General features: G+C 32.7%; 1 protein-coding gene across 4 annotated transcripts in view; it reads left to right on the plus strand.

The window, feature by feature from the left end:
• The window catches only part of LOC114326572 (E3 ubiquitin-protein ligase TRIM33), a 184,986-nt gene that overhangs the window by 92,834 nt on the left and 69,966 nt on the right, over positions 1 to 22,186 (plus strand). For all 4 annotated transcript variants that reach the window (XM_028274968.2, XM_028274969.2, XM_028274970.2 and 1 more), the window contains exon 3: positions 21,966 to 22,176. In XM_028274968.2, the coding sequence (XP_028130769.2) occupies positions 21,966 to 22,176 (211 nt within the window). The remainder of the gene's footprint in view (positions 1 to 21,965; positions 22,177 to 22,186) is intronic.

Consider the following 22,186-nt stretch of genomic DNA (forward strand, 5'->3'; position numbering starts at 1 on the left):
GCTATACGATCATCATATATATAGGGCTGAAAATATAATATTTGTACAAATTACGAAAAATCAAATATTTTGAATTATTTACAAAAATATTTTAAATAACAAGTTGTTTATGAACATTTCGGATGTGGATGGTTGATAAGGAAAGAGTGCAGACGATATTTTTGCAACAACAGGAAACCGCTAAAGATATGACAAACCACAATGCTAGAAGTCCGGATGTAGTCAGATGATAACATGTAACCACAGATATTAGTATTATAAACTGTTATCAGTTTCCGGTAACCACAATAACATATTTTTACAGGAAATGTGTTATCGTGGTTAACGGAAAATAAGTTGAGACAAAAACAACCACACATAGACATTGCCAAAACAGCATTACAGCATTTTAGCATATGAGACATCAAATGAATGGAGATTGGTTAACAGAGAAGAAACAAACATGACAACATTATCAAAAGAGCACTTTATCATATCTTCATTGTTATTGGACCTATTTTAACGAGTCAAATTAATGGCGGATTAGATTTCGTCTATTACAGTTCTTCGTCTCCTCAAACAAATCGCCTAGTCATGCCCCCTACCGGTTAAAACCTTTAACTATGCCTAAGGCATCTAGCACCTATCTGTCATCGTAAAAAGAGTCTTCAGCCTATCGCCTCTCTCTCTCGTTCTCTCTCTCACACACACGAAACAATTTATGAAAGATACAGGCGAGGTGTCGCTGAAAACGATATACGGTACAGCAGTGTATTACTAGAAATAGAATATGATTAATCAAAGAACGTATACCGTTCTTACAGTATGACCAAACCAACAAACATCCTCGATATAATCGTCTCTGATTGAGTACTACTTTACATGGATCTCCCTCCAATCATACACCTGTTCATGACAATGAACATATACCATTCTTATGGTGTGGCTAAACCAGCAAACATTCCATATATAAGTCTTTTCTGATAGATTACTACTATACATAGGCCTCCACTGAACGTACGTTATTATACATCGTTGTTATTGTGTATATACGTATCATTTTATGGATATACAGTTCAACCAAGTTATCGCAAAGGCCGTTATGGCAAGGTACCATGTATCTTTGGAACGGATAATCAGAAATCGGTGTGTGACCCATCAAATTAAAGGATTTTGAATGACGAATTACGTTGTGATGTCTATTTTAACACAATGTTATGTATAAGGCCTCTTTGGCACTCTATCATATATGTTTTATGTGATTATATATAAATTGATTCTTATATTATGGATCAGTCTATTTTTGTACGTAAACAAGGATGGATGTGTTTTTAATGTGTGTGCTACTGCTGCGTTGCATGGCGGCAGCAGACACCTTTTCCGAAAACGATGCTATGAGGTTTTTTCAACAATATGGATATATAGATAGCAATTCTATAGCAAATTTTAATTCACCGCTCCTACATTTCCAAGAAAAATATAATTTATATGTGGATGGTACATTAAACGATGAAACCATAGCATTAATGCAAAAACCTCGCTGTCACACTGGTGAAAACGCTTACTCTCTTAAGGGAAAATGGTATAAACATAATCTAAGATGGTATTTTCCTCAGGCATATAACGTGAAAGATCTAATTCAATTAGTTGAACGAGCCTTTAAAATGTGGGAAGATGTTTCAAATTTGCATTTTACCAGAGTAACTGTTCCTGTTCCGAAACCAGATATCACTATAACAGCAGATAAAACATTATTTTGCTCCAACTGTATGGGGAGCCAAAAGTGTGGATATGATTTTGATGGTCGTGGTGGAACATTAGCACATTCGTATTTTCCCATCAATAATGATAGTTGCGTAGAAATACATTTAGACCTGGATGAAAAATGGAGTTATAATTTGAATGATACAGATTATGATTCCACCAATCTCTTTATGGTCGTTCTTCATGAAATCGGTCACAGTTTAGGATTATTACACAGTAACGATGAGACAGCTGTAATGTATCCATGGTACCCTAATAAATTACAAAATATTAGTCAGGATGATATTAGTGGCTTAGAGGCTTTATACGGACGCAAAAGTACATCTATTCCTTCACAGTCTAGTGCATTAACCCCGTCATCGTCGCGCAAAAGTACATATATTCCTACACAGACTAGTGCATCACCCCGGTCGCATATATCGAGGGCGCATACTACACGATACCGACCTAGACCAACCGAGATTATACCCCACCAATCAACGAAAGCTACACCACACTTTTGTGCTATTGAATATCCTACTATTCTCTTTTTAGCATATGATCCTCAGTTTAAAATCCATCATATGTATATAATACATGAAGGATTTGTATGGAAGAATGATCTAAATGGACACATGGTACCGAATAATCCAGAACATTTGAGTACTTATTTACCTAAACAACTAAGAAATATTTCGCATGTATTTCAGAATATAGCTGGCAACTTAATTGTTACATCAAATAACACTATGTACTCAGTATCCTTTCCCAGCATAACTATTTCACGAGATATACCTCTGTTTGTATTACCGCCCCATGCCGAAATAAATGTTGTATTTCAGACTCACACAGGAAAAACATATATATGGTATGACAATACATCATTCATTGAATATGACGATATAATAGACCTCGTCATTAGCAGAGGTCAGATAAGGGACATATTTCCTGGAGTACCGACCACCGTTAAATCAGTATTTAAATATATAAATGGTCATTTATACTTTCTAGATGACGGCACTTATTACAAATATAATGAGTTTACAAAGAAGATCATCGAAATTGGCAGATTTAATTGGAACTTATTCGGAATTCCTTGTCCAGATGACATGACGGCCTGATTACACAGTTGAAATATTTACTGAATAAAGTTGGCTCTTTTTATACATAACTTTGTAATATATTAGATGAAATAAAAAACTTATGTTAACCTCATTAAGGTTTTTTATTAACGTATAAGTGGGTGGGTAAATGAAAAAAGTTGTATTTAAATGTCACGTTCTCTGTCGAATGACACATAAATGTCTCTACATATAACGTTCTGCGTCGAATGTCGCGTAAATGTCACATCATTCACGTTCAAATGTCACGTTCTGCGTCGAATGTCACGTCACGTCATTCGCGTCACGTTATTCACGTCACGCCATTCACGTCACGTCACGTTCTGTTAGACACTATACGGAAAAGAAGAAGAATTGACAGTTAATGTTGAACGTTGACAGAAGAAGAATTGACAGTTGGCTTCTGTGTCGCCACCGCTTTCATTTGACACCCCATACGTCAAAATCGGATCATTAGCAAAGAAGATATGCTGTAATGCCGTTTTGGCAATGTCTATGTGAGGTTGTGTTTGTCTCAACTTATTTTCCGTACAATAACATATTTTTTCCGTTAACCACGATAACACATTTCCTGTAAAAATATGTTATTGTGGTTACCGGAAACTGATAACAGTTTATAATACTAATATCTGTGGTTACATGTTATCATCTGACTACATCCGGACTTCTAGCATTGTGGTTTGTCATATCTTTAGCGGTTTCCTGTTGTTGCAAAAATATCGTCTGCACTCTTTCCTTATCAACCATCCACATCCGAAATGTTGATAAACAACTTGTTATTTAAAATATTTTTGTAAATAATTCAAAATATTTGATTTTTCGTAATTTGTACAAATATTATATTTTCAGCCCTATATATGATGATCGTATAGCATTTCACATTTTTATAAACGTTCAGAATGGCCATTGTCATGATGATGATCGTATAGCATTTCACATTGTGTAGTAATCGAACCAATAACAACGAGATATACTGTAATGCCGTTGTGGCAACGTCTTTACGTTTTGTTTTTTGTGCTATCGTATCCCCTTTCGTTTAATGTCTTACATGTAGTAATCGGACCAATAGCAACGAAGGTATATTGTAATGCCGTTGTGGCAACGTCTTTACATTTTGTTTTTTGTGCTATCGTTATCCCCTTTTCCCCTCACGATTAATAGACACGAAGAAAGTGGACAGAGTGACAGCCGAAAAGAAGAATTGACATATTGGACGCTGACAGCCGACACGTGGCTCGACGAAAAGAAGAAGAAGAACTGACAGACGAAAGAAGAAGAATTGACAGACGACGAAGAAGAAGAAGAAGCGTGAGTGTGGATTGCGGTTAGGTTAGGTCAGTGGTTTGCGGTGTGCGGTTTGCGGTGCATGGGCTGATGACGTCATGGACCGTCTGGCCCAAGTCCCCCATACTCTGCTCGACATTTAGTATTGCTCATTTTAAAGGTCTTTTCAAGCACTACAAAGCTTATTATACGCACTATATATACATAAGCACTACAAAACTTATTAGTATCATTATACATCTAAAATCGACAGTTTCTCTGTTACTTCAAGTTGAATACACCGATTTGAGCATGCAGCAAAAAAACAAACTCTTCTTACCTACCATATCCCTCTTTGTATGTTAACTAGAAGATTTATGAAGGAACGAATCTCTTTGTTTTTTATAACCTACAGAAATATTTTATATAGTTTTTTTATTAGATGCATACTTTTTAAGGTATTCGCAAAAATCCGTCCGAAAAGGTGTCATTTTTCGATGAAAATGGCTAATTTTCAACCACGAATAACTCAAAAAGTATTGCGTTTTCAAAAAATAATTATAGAACGGTTTTTGCTTAAAATTAGGTTCTCTAGCCTCTTCCGTAGCTATTTTAACCAAAACATTTTTCACCCCCGAGAAGGGGTGGGAACCACCCCCAGGATAAAAGCGCAAATCTGCATAGGGTAGACTTTGTTTCTTGAGCTATTCCCTACTTACTGTGAAAATATCAAATAAATCGATCTAGTAGGATGGAATTCGGAGCCAAATACCCTCATTGACTGCCCTATATGTTGACCATGATGCCACACCTATAAAAATCTGAAAAATAATCACGGAGATACTTTGATACCCAATAAATAACATATTTTTTTTCGGCATTTTGATCAGCCTAAATTTCTTTTAAACAAAATTTAAAAATTTCACAAGCAAAAAAATTGAATATCGCGCCAAAAATTTTGGAAAAAAATATTACGCTATATGTAGGCAATAAAACTCTTCAAAATGAAAGAAAAAGAAGTTTGTACGATGATTCAAACCGAAGATACCAGCAAAAATCGAAAAACCTCTTTTTAATTTATTTTGAGGTTATGGGTGGGGCTAGGGTTCTAAAAATTTTTTTGGTCGAATAATTGTTGATGTAGAACAAGATGGTATTTTTTTTGGAATATCGCTGGGGGAATTTTTACCATCTTAACCGGTTAGGTTAGACCCTTTTTTCTGTACCTTGTAATGCTTGGAAAACTTTTCAGCAAAACTATGTTTTTTATTTATATTAATCTTTCATGTACTATTCAAATATGCTTATATTGCAAATTAACTAATTCATTTGTTTACAACATTTAATCATTAACTTTTTTTGCAAAATAATAATGTTTATATTTTTATATGATAAACAAAAGTATTATTTACCTACATAATACATAATGTGCATAAACTATACACAATTATTTTTTTATTAAATAAACATTAGAAATGTATTAAGTCTGAAACATATCAGCGTTGATTGATAAATATACTCTCTATAATTATTCAGTCAACGGTATCAGTATATTCAAATAAATGGTCATTTTAAACACATCTACATATTGTAGCATACATTTTTTTAACTTTTTATTAAAATTGCAAATTAAAGGTGAACGTCGTGCCTCGTTGCGAATTCTGTTATTTCATGTTAACACTACTTCATAATAGAAAACATGTTTAGATGTAAGAATATGTAAACATTGCAATTATTTTTTGGGCGTGATAGGTATTTCAGGTTTGGAAAACTTATATTTTCACAGTACCCTGTAGAACTCAATTTTAGAACTGTTTGCTTCAATTTAGTGTTGTATTGCAACTCGGATCAGTTCATGTGGAATTCTGGTTTGACTGATTACTGATTCGTAATCCACGTAAAATGGCATTCTAAAAATGTCCAGGTCCTGTTAGATATAAGTCCAGTAATGAAGCTAGGACAAATAATACCCGGACAAATAATCCCCACAAATTATCCCTGGACAAAAAATCCCCAGACAAAAAATCCCTACAAAAAATCCCCACAAAAAATCCCCACAAAAAATCCACACAAATAATCCCCGGACAAAAAATTCCGGACAAAAATAATCCCCACAAATTTTTTTGGACAAAAAATCCCCAGAAATACTCAGAAAATCACGGAATAAGGGTGAAAATCTTCTAAGGGACAAGTAAAGTCAAACATTAGAAGACGTCACGCCAACATTTTTTTGGTAGTTTTGAAATAAATATGTTTAATTTATTTAGTTGGCAGGACTCAGAAAATCATGAAAATTTCATTATTTTCATTACGTGTTTGTATATACAGGGTGTCCCGAAAAGATTGGTCATAAATTATACCACACATTCTGGGGTCAAAAATAGTTCGATTGAACCTAACTTACCTTAGTACAAATGTGCTCATAAAAAAAGTTACAGCCCTTTGAAGTTACAAAATGAAAATCGATTTTTTTTTCAATATATCGAAAACTATTAGAGATTTTTTATTGAAAATGGACATGGGGCATTCTTATGGCAGGAATATCTTAAAACAAAATTATAGTGAAATTTGTTCACCCCATAAAAATTTTATGGGGGTTTTGTTCCCTTAAACCCCCCCAAACTTTTGTGTACGTTCCAATTAATTCATTATTGTGGTACCATTAGTTCAACACAACGTTTCTAAAACTTTTTTGCCTCTTGGTATTTTTTAGATAAGCCAGTTTTTATCGGGATGCGGCTTCTTTTTTAATATGTTTACATAAAAATTTTATGGGGGTTTTGTTCCTTTAAACCCCCCAAATGTTTGTGTACGTTCCAATTAAACTATTATTGTGGTACCATTAGGTAAACACCGTGTTTTTAAAACTTTTTTGCCTCTTAGTCTTTTTTTGATAAGTCACGTTTTATCGAGATGTTTCTTCTTTTGATCACTTTGTATAAACATTTTTTTAGCTGGTAATTTTCGGTTTTTGTATTACATTTTTGTTATCAGTGTAAACAGTAAACACAGTGTTTTTAAAACTTTTTTGCCTCTTAGTCTTTTTTTGATAAGTCACGTTTTATCGAGATGTTTCTTCTTTTTCAAAATATACCTAATAATGTATATTATAAATAAATTTTCAGATTATTAACAGCTCTCTATAATCGTACTTAACCATATACAAATTATGTTGTGGATTCGACAAATATTCTAAATATCTCGATAAACACTGGCTTATCGAAAAAAAAAACCCCCATAAAATTTTTATGGGGTGCACAAATTTCACTTCAATTTTTTTTTAAGATGTTGCTAGTATAAGAATGCCACATGTCCATTTTCAATAAAAAATCTCTAAGAGTTTTCGATGTATGAAGAAAAATCGATTTTCAGTTTGTAACTTCAAAGAGCTGTAACTTTTTGTGTGCACTATTGTATATAGGTAAGTGAGGTTCAATCAACCTATTTTTGACCCCAGAATCTGTGGTATAATTTATGACCAATCTTTTCGGGACACCCTGTATAAACCCCCTTACCCCTTTTGAAACCATCCTGCCCAAAAAATTTCTTTATAAATTAGATAGTATCCTGTCATTCTGTGGATAAGGCAGGACTCAGAAATTAATTGTAACACCCCATTTTTTTTATGGATAATCTAATTTTCACAGGAAACCTGTGGACTTTTCCTCAAATTGTAAGTACCTCCTCTAACCTTCCAGTATTGCAAAGGGCAGGGCTCAGAAAACTCAGAGAGCCCGTGGCTTAACTTTTGTCTAACATCTCCCACTCTTTAACGCTCATGCACTGAGTTTGAAAAACATTTACGTCGATTGCATTCATGGGAAAACTTTTAGAGAACTTCTTCTTCTTTACGTACCATCCCCGTGACGAAGGTTGGCAATCATCATTGCTATTCTAACTTTTGACACTACAACCCAAAAGAATTCAGTTGAGCTACATCCAAACCATTCTCTGAGATTTCTTAGCCATTACATTTTTCTTCTACTTATGCTGCGCCTTCCTTGAATCTTTCCCTGCATTTAGAGAACTATTCGACAGCATATATTTCTTGGGGATTTTTTGTCCGGGATTTTTTGTTGGGATATTTTTTCCAAAAAATTTGTGGGGATTATTTGTCCGGGATTTTTTGTGGAGATTTTTTATCCAGGGATTATTTTTGTCCGGGGATTATTTGTGGGGATTTTTTGTCCAGGAATAATTTGTGGGGATTTTATATCCAGGGATAATTTGTGGGGATTTTTTTTCTGGGATTATTTGTCCGGGGATTATTTGTCCGGACCCCCAGTAATATTCGTCGGATTTCATGACCACCATCAAATCTCGAAAGTTACAATAATTTGGACACATTATGCGAAATGTATCCAGATATGAACTCCTACAAGCCATATGGCAAGAAAAAATATTTGGAAAGCGAGGTCCAGGAAGAAGAAGAAAAGTTGAAGAATCTCAGAACCTGATTTAACACAACATCTACGCAGCTTTTCCGTGCTGCTGCAGATAAGATTAATATTGCCATGATGATGGCACCTAACTTTGTCTTCTCAATAGGTTTTAGTCTTGGAAAATGAGTAAAGTCTTTCTTGACTAGTTGTTTGTAAAATAGAGTCAATTGCGTTTTGAGTCCTCAGATATGAGTAAATGTCCCCAAATATCATGGGTTAATTGATTTCTTCCCTGGAGTTTAAGGTTCGATTTATTGTTAAAAATACAAGGTCCAAAACCATACAATATGTTGAAATGTTCAGACTCATCCCTTCCTTCATGCAAAAGATTTTAAAAATATTTTTTGTATTTTGACAACGGCATCCGATTTGGACGTCGAAACGTTAATAAAATCATTTTTTTCAGTAAAATTATGGCTCATTTCCCATTAAAATAGTTAATTACAAAAATGCCACAAGAAAATAGCTTCAGAACAACATGCAAAAGATTATTTCGTCTTTTAGATCATAAACTCGTTTGAAAACTCATCTTGCACTGAGCCATCTTAGTTTAGTGTAGTAAAATACATTAGAATATTCAGACTGCAATGAATCAAAAAATTTTCTTGAGAACAAACATATTGTTGTGCTATTTTTGTATTTTGTATATTGTATTTCTCTCTTTTTATGAGATTGTTCTGCAAATTATTTTAATTATTACTTATGTAAAACAAAACCAAAATTAGATTGAATTCTCTAATAAATTTTATTCTCAGGGCTATTTTAATTTTAATTTACCTTAGGTTTGTGGCTTCTAGTATCTCTAGTTGCTTACTTCAGCCAGGGACAAAACAGGGAAATTAAACACACTCGATGTCATATAAATGTTATAAATATTTTTTATTTATCCAATATACCATAAATATAAGATTTAAAAATTATACTAAATTTTAATTCTGGTGCAACTTTTTCTCATCTAATAAATTAATCTTTAATTCTGATATCTCCTTTGTTTTAACAAAAATTTTATTTAAATAATTCGTTAGACTATTCTTACAAAAATACTAAAATTTACTTTTCTCCTTTTGAATTGATTACTTATCTCTTCTTTAAATTTTGGAATGACTAAATTATGCTATAGAAATGCTCAATACAAAAATAAACAAATATGGTGTGGATATAAAACAAACTCTCCGTTTCACAAAAATTCTGACTAACCTTTTTGTTTCTTCTTTACTTCTTCCTGGATTGCGCAGCCCTCAATTCTCTCACACTTGCTCCTAGGATGTAGCGAAAGGTCCTTCTCGTCCAAACTGCTCCACCAACAAACAAACAACGGGACTCGCTCGAAATCTCTATTCAGTTTTCTCTCTGCTCGATATCTTGTGCAAGTTGATACCCACCGGCTACTCGTTCTAGACAGAAACAGGAATCTTCCTCGGACACAAGGAAAATTAACTTCTCGACTTGGTCAACGATTTCGTGTCAACACGATTCTGCTCGCAAAGGCCAACTTCACCACTTTACACCGACTTCTCACTTTTCCAAAAACTGGGCTGTACTCTCCAGATATTAATTACACAGTGACCATTTTTTCCCCTCACAATCAGACTCAACACTCTCATCCCTTCCATCCATCTTTCTCCGCCAATCACAAAAATCCTCTTTACACACTACATATCTATTTTCATTTCTTAAGAACCCATTTATTTTGTATAAAACTTGTCCATTTTGTTAAATTCTAGGAGATACCAAATTACTTTTCGTTGTTTCAATATGCTAAACAAAAAACCTTATATTCTAAACTCAATAAATTTGTTTATTGCCTATCCTTCTAAGAAACATCTATAAAACAAACGTCTTTGTTAATTCAAAATCGAATTAAATGTACTTTCTAAATTTTACCGCATAATTTTGTATGTTTGTTCAAGGAATCATTAACAAATCACTTAACGATTTCACTTCCCGCGAATCCCGCACTTCTACTAACGAAATTACAATTTTTGGTCATATACAGGGCGATGAAAATCTATGATCTCGTGGTCTCTGATATAAATTTATTTTCTAAAATTTTCCCATACAATTTTATAACAATGGGAAACATATGGGAAACTTATAACAATATATACAGCATGTATGGGAAACATATGGGAAACTTTTTTATTATTAATTTTAGGAAAAAACCTTTTTTTTTCATAAAAAGTTCTGCATACTCTAGACTCTAGAACCTATGATTCCATCATCAGATATCAAATTTTATCAATATTATACGAGGTATGTCAAAAAATGTGAATTTCGTTCAAGAGTAAAGTACCTGTATTTCTCTTAATATCGAAAATTCTTATTAGGAAAAGTTGTTTGGAATTAAAAACTAAGATCAAATATCCAATTACATGCTTTTAATTGAAAATAAATATTTTCCAAATTTTTCTCAAATTTATGGATACTTAACTTCGTTTTTATTGATTATACATAATATGATAACTCTTTTATTATTACTTTACAAGAAAAGGTATTCTTTATAAAAAGCTCTGTGTGTCCTAACACCTAAGATGCAACCATCAGTTATCACATTTTATTAATTTTATACGAGGTATGTCAAAAAATATGAATTTCACTCAGGAGTAAAATACCTATCTTTATTTTTCACAATATTGAAAATTGTTATTACAAAAGTTGTTTAGAATTAAAAACTATGTTTCAATATGCAATTAGATCCTTCCAATTAAAATATTGTCGGTGGAGGGGAATTACTAAAATACGTGCACTCAAAAAATGAAACTGATTCTGCAAACATATGCTGCGATTAATATCGCTGGAACTTGTTGATGGATTTTGAACATAATTTTTTTAATTTGTATGTACTTGTAGTCTTATAGAGTACGTTATCTACACACAACCCCACCTAACATTACAAAATGTTAGGGGGAGCTCCCCTTATCACTCAGGGATATGAAAAATAGATTACGACCGATTCTAAGACCTACCGAATATAAATATAAAATTTCATAAAAATCGGTCAAGCGGTCTCGGAGGAGTATGGAAACTAACACTGTAACAGAAGAATTTTATAGTTGTAAATATATAGATGGCTATTAACAAATAGGGGTTGGTGATATAAGAGTAAAAATTAAGGGTTGTATGTATTTTTTAATTCTACATCATATAAAATTAAAGTAGATAATTTTGTCCAAAAAAATAAAAAAAAATGTCAGGGGGCAACCCCCCATATAACTTATGGGTATATAAAATAGATTAAAACCTCTTCAACGTCCTACAGGATAAACGTGTACAATTTTATAAAAATCGGCCAAGTCGTTTCGGAGTAGTATGGTAACTAACACTGTTACAGGAGAATTTGATGTATATAGAAGTAACTGAGAATTAAATAATAAAAGTGGCTAACTTTGAACCTAATTAACCTATGCAAAAAGTTTTTTTCTGAAAATTCGTATAAAAATACCAGCTTTTGAAATCCTAGATTTACTTTATAGTCAATATTAACAAGGTTATTCAAATTGTTTAGAAGCCAAAAATGACTATTTTACTAAACTTTTTTCGGAGTGATAAAAACGACTTTTTAATGATTTTTTTCAATACTTTAAAAATATAACTATTATTCTTGCATGTGGTTTCCACAGAATTGCTATGTCATTATTATTTTCTGAACAATAACATTGCGAAAAAAAAGCTCTTTGCGATAAACAAATTGAATAAAATTTAAACTAATTGACGAATCGTTAAAAGTTTTTGTGCCTTATATGGAATGTTTGACTCAACTTTTCGTGCAATATGAATAATATGAAAGTCTTAGGCCGTTTTCGCAAAAGTTATAGCACATTTTTTATTTTTGAAATTTTAGTCTTATTTTGCACTTTCCGAAACAAAATAGGATCGGACCAAAAATTCAAAAAGTGCCATTTTAAACCTTGACTCATCTACAAAAAGAAGAATATTATAAATAAGATAATTAATTACCCTATTTTTACCTGTAGCGATTTAAACGAAAAAATTGCCATTTTTGACCCTTATTTGTTAAAAACTAAGTTTCTCGTCCGAACTGCGACGAGCATTTTTGTATTTACAATGGATTAGGTATATAGTACCCAAAAATCCATTTGCGACCTGGCTGCTCAAGTTTCTCGACAAAAACCTTATTTCTCTGAACTATTTATGTATATTGATATTAATATTCTTTTTATAAATACGAGTATGATGACTAACTGTCTGTTCAGATGAAACATTGCTTCCCATTTTTTTTTGCATTTGCTCTATTTGTTTTAAGGATGTCATTAAATAAGTATGTATTTATATTTTTTGTTTATCTACCAATTCTGACTTCCTCATTAAGTTTATTACTACAGTATTGCCCCGTATCTGCGGGCAAGTTCCTCACATCATTGCGGTTATGTGAAACCGCGGATAAAGGAACACTAATCACATCACGCAAATACATACAAATACATACTAAGTATGTATTTGTGTTAGGGCTGAAAACCATTGGGTTCTAAGCGACATTCACAAAAATTTTCAGGAAACGAATTTTAAAGTTTGCTGTCAAATAAAACGGTTTTGACAAAATTATACTGTACTAGATGTTATATATTATTGTTTAAGGATTTGGTAATATGTACAGTGATTCTTAAATCAATGCTGTCGTTGTGGTATAAAATGCAAATTTCATGGTTTTTTCTTAATGATACACTTGTACTTGGAACCTTAGGGCACTGTAACCGCTGCACTTGGAACTTTGTGTCCCTAAATAAATTTTAAAAATGTCATATTATGACATATTATGTCACCATTGTAGACTTTATTGCCTTTGTAGCACTGACAACAATAATAGCCTATACCATGATGTTGGAAAAGCAAAGGAAGAAACAAATTAAGGAAACAGAAATTTACTCAAATTAATTATTTTAATCAATTAATTTGCTTAATTAATTTATTTATTAATTATATTTAACTATTTTAATTAATTTACTCAAATTCATTATTTTCGTAATTTTTCATTGCTATTTTCTGGTAGATATTCAGAGCCGGAGCTACAATAATCCGCCCAAGATTCATTTTCGGACACAGGGGACATTGTAAAACAAGAAAATGATATTTTTAACTGATAAAACTGACATCTAACTTTATATATCTGATATCTGTCAACGAATGGCAGAACTTTCAATACCATTCGATGCAGAATTCAAAGAAAAATAGATTTCTGTTAAGAAACAAGTTTTGTACAAACTGTCGCTTGGAACCCTATTCTGTTCTCAGAACTGTTAGGACTGTTCTCAGCCCTCGAGCAACTACTGACATTTGTAGTATAGTATTAGTGCAGCGACTGAAGGTTTTTACCTCCGATTTCGTTGAACCTCCATCGATTTTCATGAAAATTGGTGAGTAGTAAGAGAATACTTACAAGAAACAAAAGTGACACGATGCCAACTTGCGCTTTTACCCTAGTTGTGGATGCCACCCCTTCTCGGGGGTGAAAATTATTTTATTAAAATTAACACCATAAATAAATAGAGGTATAAATTCTGAGCAAAATTTGTTACATTAAGATATCAAAATAGATGAATATTTAATTAGATCCCGTTAGAGGGCGTTCTAACCATACTACGGTGTAAATAGTTTTATTTTTGTACTGAGAACTACGGACGTTTTGGTGTAAATTTGTCTTCTGCAGAGCCTCCTTGACAACAGATAGACCTAGAAATAGTACCTACTATCGGGGGGTGGAAGGAGACAGATTTAAATCAAAACGAAACCGTAGATTTTCTAATTTTACTAATGTCATATTCTGTATTAGAGTACAAAGACTCGTTTCATACAGGTTCTCTGAACCGCATATTGGAATATTTTCCTAGCGGTGCCTTTTGATATCGTCATATCTGGGTTAAACAGAGAACTTGAATCGAGTCGACATTCATTTCACTTACCCGTTAGCATATTTACAAATGCTCCTATACTACGGCACCACAGTGCTGAAATCGGTTAGCCTTTGAAATACACTATTACGCTATAAACCCTTATTGATTTAGGCACCTATTAAATTATAAAACATCTATTAAATTATGGTGCCTAATAAGCTTTTATTGCAATTAATATTATTGTAAGTATTGTATATTTCAATTTATTGTGTTCAAATAGAAATGTCGAAATTGCAATAAACCTAGCATACTTAAGAATGTGTTTTTTACCCTAACCCGAGAAACAAATAAAACAAGAATTAAAAAAAAACGCCAATGAATAAAAAACAAATAAATATTTTTTATTTTTATTTATTTATAAGTACAGATATAATAACTCGTATACAGTGGTCTATAAAGTAACGCATAAATTCATTATTAACTAAATAAACAACATTATTAGAAATTACCGAAACAGGTCGATTTTTATTTATGATTTTTTGGCATATATATCATACTAGTGACGTCATCTGTCTGGACGTGATGACGTAATCGATGATTTTTTCAATCAGAATAGGGGTCTTGTGATAGCTCATTTGAAAGACAATGCAATCCTCTATTCAGTAATATAAACATTAACATAATTCAAAAATGAATAACCATTTTCAATTTCGTTGCAACACGAAACTACAACCGCATCATTATTCCAGTTCAATCAGAGAGTCAGCAAGCACCTCTACCGGTTTCGAAACTTATTAGTCTCTCATCGGGAGGCACATATGCTGCTCTCTCTGACCCAACTAAGACAAACCCCGGCGTGCAGTCACGAATTGCAACGAACGAAATGGAGCGGCAACTACTATCAAAAATCAAAGTTTTCAATCTAATAGCACATAAAACATAAAAAAATAGCACATAACATAAAATGTTATAAAACATAAACCATCCAAAAATGTTATTCTACATCCTACTAGACATGTTTTTTTATTAACATAATTATTTATACAGGGTGTCCAAAAACAATTTTTTAATTACATTGATTGACACAAAAAGAAGACTTTGAGCAGTTTATTTAATTCAAAATACAATTTACTGCTGTCGGAAAATAGAAATAAAATGTTTATTTCAAATATAAACATTACTTTTTGCTTAAATTCAATGTTTTAGCTGCCACCCACCTGCCTCTTGACAGTTTGAACATTTAATTTAAGCGGAAAGTAATGTTTATTTGCCAAATAAAAATTTTATTTCTGTTTAATGTGTCCTTTGTGTCAATTAATTTATTATAAAAAAAATTTTGGACACCCTGTATAAACACTTATGTTAATGTTTTTATTATTGAATAGAGAATTGAATTGCCTTTCAAATGAGCTAGCACACGACCCCTATTCTGCTTTAAAAAGTCATTCATTACGTCATCACGTCCAGACGGATTTACCAAATATAATATAAACCAAATATCATAAATAGGTCTGGATCCCGTGTATGAAAAAGAAGTTGATTAATAGCAAGCTGAAAATTTGTTAATAGCTTAAGGGTGTCTAGTCGGATAAACTTTGATATATGGGAACACTGGAACAGGGGCAGTTTTAATTGTGGAACAGGTCAAAAATTTGGAACGGTCAGACCACGACAACGGCACATTTATTTTGTCCGACAGAACAGACTTAAACTCTCCGAACAGAGATTAAACTCTCATGCAAAAATCAGACTGCTATTTATCACCTGTCATAATTCCTGTCATTTGACATACATGTTCCACTCATTAAAACGCCCATTTGGTGATAAATAACAGTCTGATTTTTGCATGAGCGTTTAATCTATGTTCGGAGAGTTTGAGTCTGTTCTGTCGGACAAAATACATGTGCCGTTTTCGTGGTCTGACCGTTCCAAATTTTTAACCTGTTCCACAATTAAAACTTCCCCTGTTCGAGTGTTCCCATATATCAAAGTTGGACATCTTGGATATTAGCGCACCCTAATATGTCTGTGTAGATATTGGCATTGGATCCGACCGTCACATGTAACACCGTTGCCGTATCCTCTATTTTTTCATACTATCACGTTACAATTTTTTGTGATATTATATTTGTGTGTGAAATGTATCATTTTTGTGTATTTTAGGTATGTTCTAATATGTTATGTATATATAGGTTTTCGCGGTCAGACAGACAGACGGACAGACAACCTAGGTCTAACTTCTCACCTTTAGTACTATCCTTGGATTATAAGCTTTAATTTGACACTTCATTTGTCATTATACCAAGTATAATGACGGAGAAGTAAACGTTATTATTCTATTATTCTTGTAGGTACATTTAACATTGATTGAAATTATGAAAGAAATATATAGAAAACAGCATGGCAACACTGTGACGCACAAACATAAAAATTCAGCCACATTCAGCTGTGCGTTACATAGGGTGCTTTAATGTCCAAGATGTCCCAAAGTTTGTCCGACTAGACACCCTTTAACAAATTTTCAGCTTGCTATTAATCAACTTTTTTTTCATACGCGGGATCCAGGCCTAAAATACAATGCCAGATCGACACCTGATATGAAAAACATTGTAACTCACTTTTGCTTAGTTTACAGGAGAGCCATTTAAAGAAATTTCCAAAACATTTTATTTTTTTACTGGGTCAGCTTTTATATTTTTTTGTAATGTTATTAATCCATATTTTATAACTTTTTCTCAGCTTTTCACTTTTACATATCACATTGTTGTCAACATTACTGGTCCTGATTTAGGTCGAGTTACAATAGCAAATTTTTTCAGAATTTTAGGTGAAAATCATTGTAAGTGGTTCATACAATGATATTTCAACAGAGTATGTTTCTTTGGTTAGGTGCATATAAATTGTAACTAATCAGTAAATATCCAAATAAAGAGATTATAATTAATTTATTTTATTGGTTTTACTTGAAACGTGATCTTTTTGCTCAGACAAGTAATATTTAAGAATTTACGTCATACATACTAACAAGAAGTAGGTAAATAAAATAATATCTTTTAGATTTATTTATTACAAAATGAACATTTACAAATTATAAAAAAGTTTATATTCTATTAAAAAATAAACAAAATTAACCCCTTGCAAACTTTTATTCAGATTCATCATCCGAATATTCCGTTTGTTGAGAGTGGGGAAGATTTAAATAAAAACTGCAATATTGCTCTGGTATAGCTTTACCAGAGCACAAAGCAACAAGATCTTTTTATTTTGAAGTGGTTATGGGAAGTAACCCATTATATGTTAAAGGAATTTGTACTTCCCATAAATTGTGTATATTTTTATTCCTGGATTTGGTAGCCCTTTTGCTCGATTTTGGTTTGCATTCTAAGTTTATAAACGATAATTGATCAGAAATAAGATCGTACTGAAAACTAATAATATGTGGTTGTCCTTTATATATTTTTACGTATTGTATTTTCGACCAGAAAACTTGGCGTTTACCTATATCTAAATCCCAATTCGGTATTTTCTTTAACATTGATTTAAAGTCCAAGATGTCATTTTGACTTAGTTCTTTCAAATCGTATGGTTTTCCTGTGACTTTAGCACAACTTATCAGTGTATACCACTGTTGTGGTACATAAACAATTGGTTCTTTTTTCTTCGCTCAATAAGGGCGTGCATTGATTGAATCACCCTCAGATTGAGAGTGGCCCACCTCAAAAAACGTGTGTGTAATATTAATATTCATGATCTACTTATTTCATTAGACCCTTTTTACCTGTGGTTTCATCCCATGCATAACAATAACCTTTGATACTCTGATTGGAGCGTAGTTAATATTTTTTGCAAATCAAAGCAGGCAGTTACAACCGTTTCTGTTTTCTTAGAAACCTCTTTATCGCGATTTTTGGCTTCACGTGCAACACATTTATTTGCAATATGTAAAGCATATTCTTTTTTTATTTGGTCTTTCTCGACCAGAAAACTTGGCGTTTACCTATATCTAAATCCCAATTCGGTATTTTCTTTAACATTGATTTAAAGTCCAAGATGTCATTTTGACTTAGTTCTTTCAAATCGTATGGTTTTCCTGTGACTTTAGCACACCTTATCAGTGTATACCACTGTTGTGGTACATAAACAATTGGTTCTTTTTTCTTCGCTCAATAAGGGCGTGCATTGATTGAATCACCCTCAGATTGAGAGTGGCCCACCTCAAAAAACGTGTGTGTAATATTAATATTCATGATCTTAGCTGCATAAATATACATTAAAAATATTATTCGATTTCGATTTTGTCCTCCACAACATTCTGAATAAAATCTAAACTCTAATGCTCCACCAGTAACTTTTCTCTTAATAAAATCAAATAGCGCACTACTTATTTCATTAGACCCTTTTTACCTGTGGTTTCATCCCATGCATAACAATAACCTTTGATACTCTGATTGGAGCGTAGTTAATATTTTTTGCAAATCAAAGCAGGCAGTTACAACCGTTTCTGTTTTCTTAGAAACCTCTTTATCGCGATTTTTGGCTTCACGTGCAACACATTTATTTGCAATATGTAAAGCATATTCTTTTTTTATTTGGTCTTTCTCTGCTTTAGTGTTATGTAGATTGCAAGTAAGACACATATCTTTTTTCGGTGCAAAAAAACCGATATTAAACTCAGTATTGAATATGTTTCTGTACTGACTTTTGGTGGCTGGTTTATCGCATGGGTGATTCTCTAACATCCATTCATTATAAATACAATTTGGGAAAAGTTAAAGACTCATCAAAATACATCTTACTTGTTCTTTGCCTTACGTAATGGGATTCTTTTGCTAGAATAGAGTTTATATGCGCACGAATCGAATTTTTAATACTTTCGTGCTTTCGTCTACAGCATTTGCCCTGTTCTTGTGGCGACCACGCATATCTCCAGGTATACGGCCTCCGCCTTCATGACTATCAATTTTTTTGAATAGTGTAGTTAACCATATATCTGTTATGTTAAAAGTGTCCAAAAATGTTTTCTTACAAACTTGAAGTCGGTGTTCTGCCAACTGTAAATTATATTTATATGTCCAGTGTCTTCTGGACTCTTTTAGCTTTGCAACTTTCCTCTCTTGTCTGAGAGCATAAATCTACATAAATATTCGCTTTGTTGGTCATGATCAGCCATTGCCCAAAAATTATTAAATAAATCGAGTCTTCAGTTTCAGATAATTTCCATTTACATTTTCTGGTACATTTATCGTTACATCCAGGTCCCAGTTCTCTAATTTTCGATAATTTTCCAGTTTTGCCAGTATATTCTTGGCCAGAGTTCCTCAGTTTCTTCAAGACATTCATTTTCCAAACACTAGGATTCCTTTGTCTCTTCCTTCCAAGATTTTTCTTCTTGGGGTATTGTTTTTCCTTAGCAGACGTATCTAATGGTGAACTTGTATCTTCGGTGCACGTAGAAGTTTCCACTCTCGATGTATCTTGAGCGTGCAATCCACTGTGACCATTAATTATCGGAGTTTCATCAGTAGAAGTTAGTTCAGCAGTGAATGATATAGGTGTTATTATTTTTGTTTGAAATTCTAAACTAGTATTTTTATGTGAGTTTTTTCGATTTGAGGCATGCTTACTATGCTCAGCAGTTAATAATATAGAATTTACCTCCTGACTATATTGACTTACAATGTTGTTCATCGTAATATTCCACTACATTGCTTTCTTGTATCACAACTTACAATGCAGGTATAAAAACTTACTCAATAAATGTTTCGAGAAAAACATTGTATCCCATGTTACAATGTTTTAGTAAAAAATTTTCATCAATAATAAAAAAATTTAATATTGTAACATTGGTTACAACGTTTTTTCCACCCAGTGATAAAAAATTTGCACTTACAATGAGGTTATTTTGTTAAATAACTTTATAATTACATAAGATAGGATAAAAGTCCTTAGACCAAATTGAAGGTTATCGTTTATAGATGCTATTTAAGCCATAGTTGAAAAACATTGTAAGTGGAGATACAATGTTTTTCATATCAGGTGTCGAGATATCATAAATTAAAATCAAAAGTCGACCTGTTTCGGTAATTTCTAATAATGTTGTTTTATTTGTTTCTCGGGTTAGGGCCAAAAAACACATTCTTAAGTATGCTAGGTTTATTGCAGTTTAGACATTTCTATTAAAAATTTCGACATTTCTATAAAAAAATTTCTATAAAAAAAGTAAAGCAACAAAATGTACCTATGTATCTATAAAAATAATATTGTAGTAGGTATGTACTTATGTTATGAAATAAGAAATTTATGACTATGAATCTGCAATCAATCACAACAAATCTGGCTAATGGGCTCTGCCAAAGACATTTTTCAGAAAAGAAAAGACATTTCTATTCCTGTTTTTCAACCAATAAATTGAAATATAAATATACAATACTTACAATAATATTAATTGCAATAAAAACTTAAAAACACCAAAATTTAATAGATGTCTTATAATTTAATAGGTGCCGAAATCAATGAGGGTTTGTAGCGTAATAGTGAATATCAAAGGCTGACCGATTTAAGCACTCTGGTGTTGTAGTGTAGGAGCATCTGTAAATATGCTCCCCGTTAGAGGGCGTTCTAACCATACTACAGTATAAATCGTTTTATTTTTGTACCGAGAACAGTTTGTCTTCTGCAGAGCCTCCTTGACAACAGGTAGACCTAGAAATAGTACTATCGGGGAATGGCAGGAGACAGATTTAAATCAAAACGAAACCGTAGATTTTCTAATTTTAATATTTTTTGAGTTATTAAAGATCAAAAATTTTAATTTTTCGTGAAAAAATACGTGTTTTAAAGCGGTTTTTTATAAATAACTCAAAAATTATAAGATTTGTAATATTCTTTCCATTCTGACATACTTATGGGGTTTAATCTCCCTCTTCCTTTGTGATTTTTTCTGAGGTTTCCCATAAACTTATATGCTTCAGATACTCGAATTCCACCTATATATCTGTCTATTTCTTCACATTTTTTGTCTTACGTTTCGTTCTTTCTTTTGGACACACTTTTATTAACTTCCCTATTCCAGTAAGTGTATGTACTCCAGTCTTCTGGATTTTGTGTTTGAAGCCAGATTCGATATCGACGGCGGAAAGGCAGGACCTCGTAACTGAAAAATTTGTTTAAAATGAGGTTCGCTTTAGAATAAGTGTATCGGCACCTATTAAACAGTGGTTACAGCTGGGGAAGCCTTCCGAAAAATTTCCCAGCTGTAACCGCTGTCTAAGTCTAATAGGTGCCGATACACTTATTTTAAAGCGAAAACCGAAGTAACTCATTTTATACAAATATTTCAGTTACGAGGTCCTGCCTTTCCGCCGTCGATATGCTTTCATTTTGGTATCTACCAACTCTCTTATTTCGTGTGACCACCACTCCGGATCTTTGTTTCGCACATTTTCCTTACACCCAAATGGTGGGTCACACACCTTCGACGTAAGAAGGTATAATAAGATGAAGATTATTAAAACAATTTTTAACCTATTTTTTGGTGTCACCTAATAGATTTTATTTTATGATTTCAGTTCAAATAGACTGCCCTTCTTGTGGCATAGAATGTAACCCAGCTCACATAATAGAAAATCAGTTCCTGCTTGAATTGGCCAGTAACAATGAAGATCCCAACAAAAATGCTGATATGAAATGCAACAACTGTAGCGACGATGCTGTTGCAACCAGTTACTGTGCAGATTGCTCAGAATTTATTTGTGATAATTGTGTGCAAGCACATCAAAGGTGAGTGCAT

Source organism: Diabrotica virgifera, chromosome 3 (genome assembly GCF_917563875.1).
Source record: "Diabrotica virgifera virgifera chromosome 3, PGI_DIABVI_V3a".
In the NCBI taxonomy this organism is placed as follows: Eukaryota; Metazoa; Arthropoda; class Insecta; order Coleoptera; family Chrysomelidae; genus Diabrotica; species Diabrotica virgifera.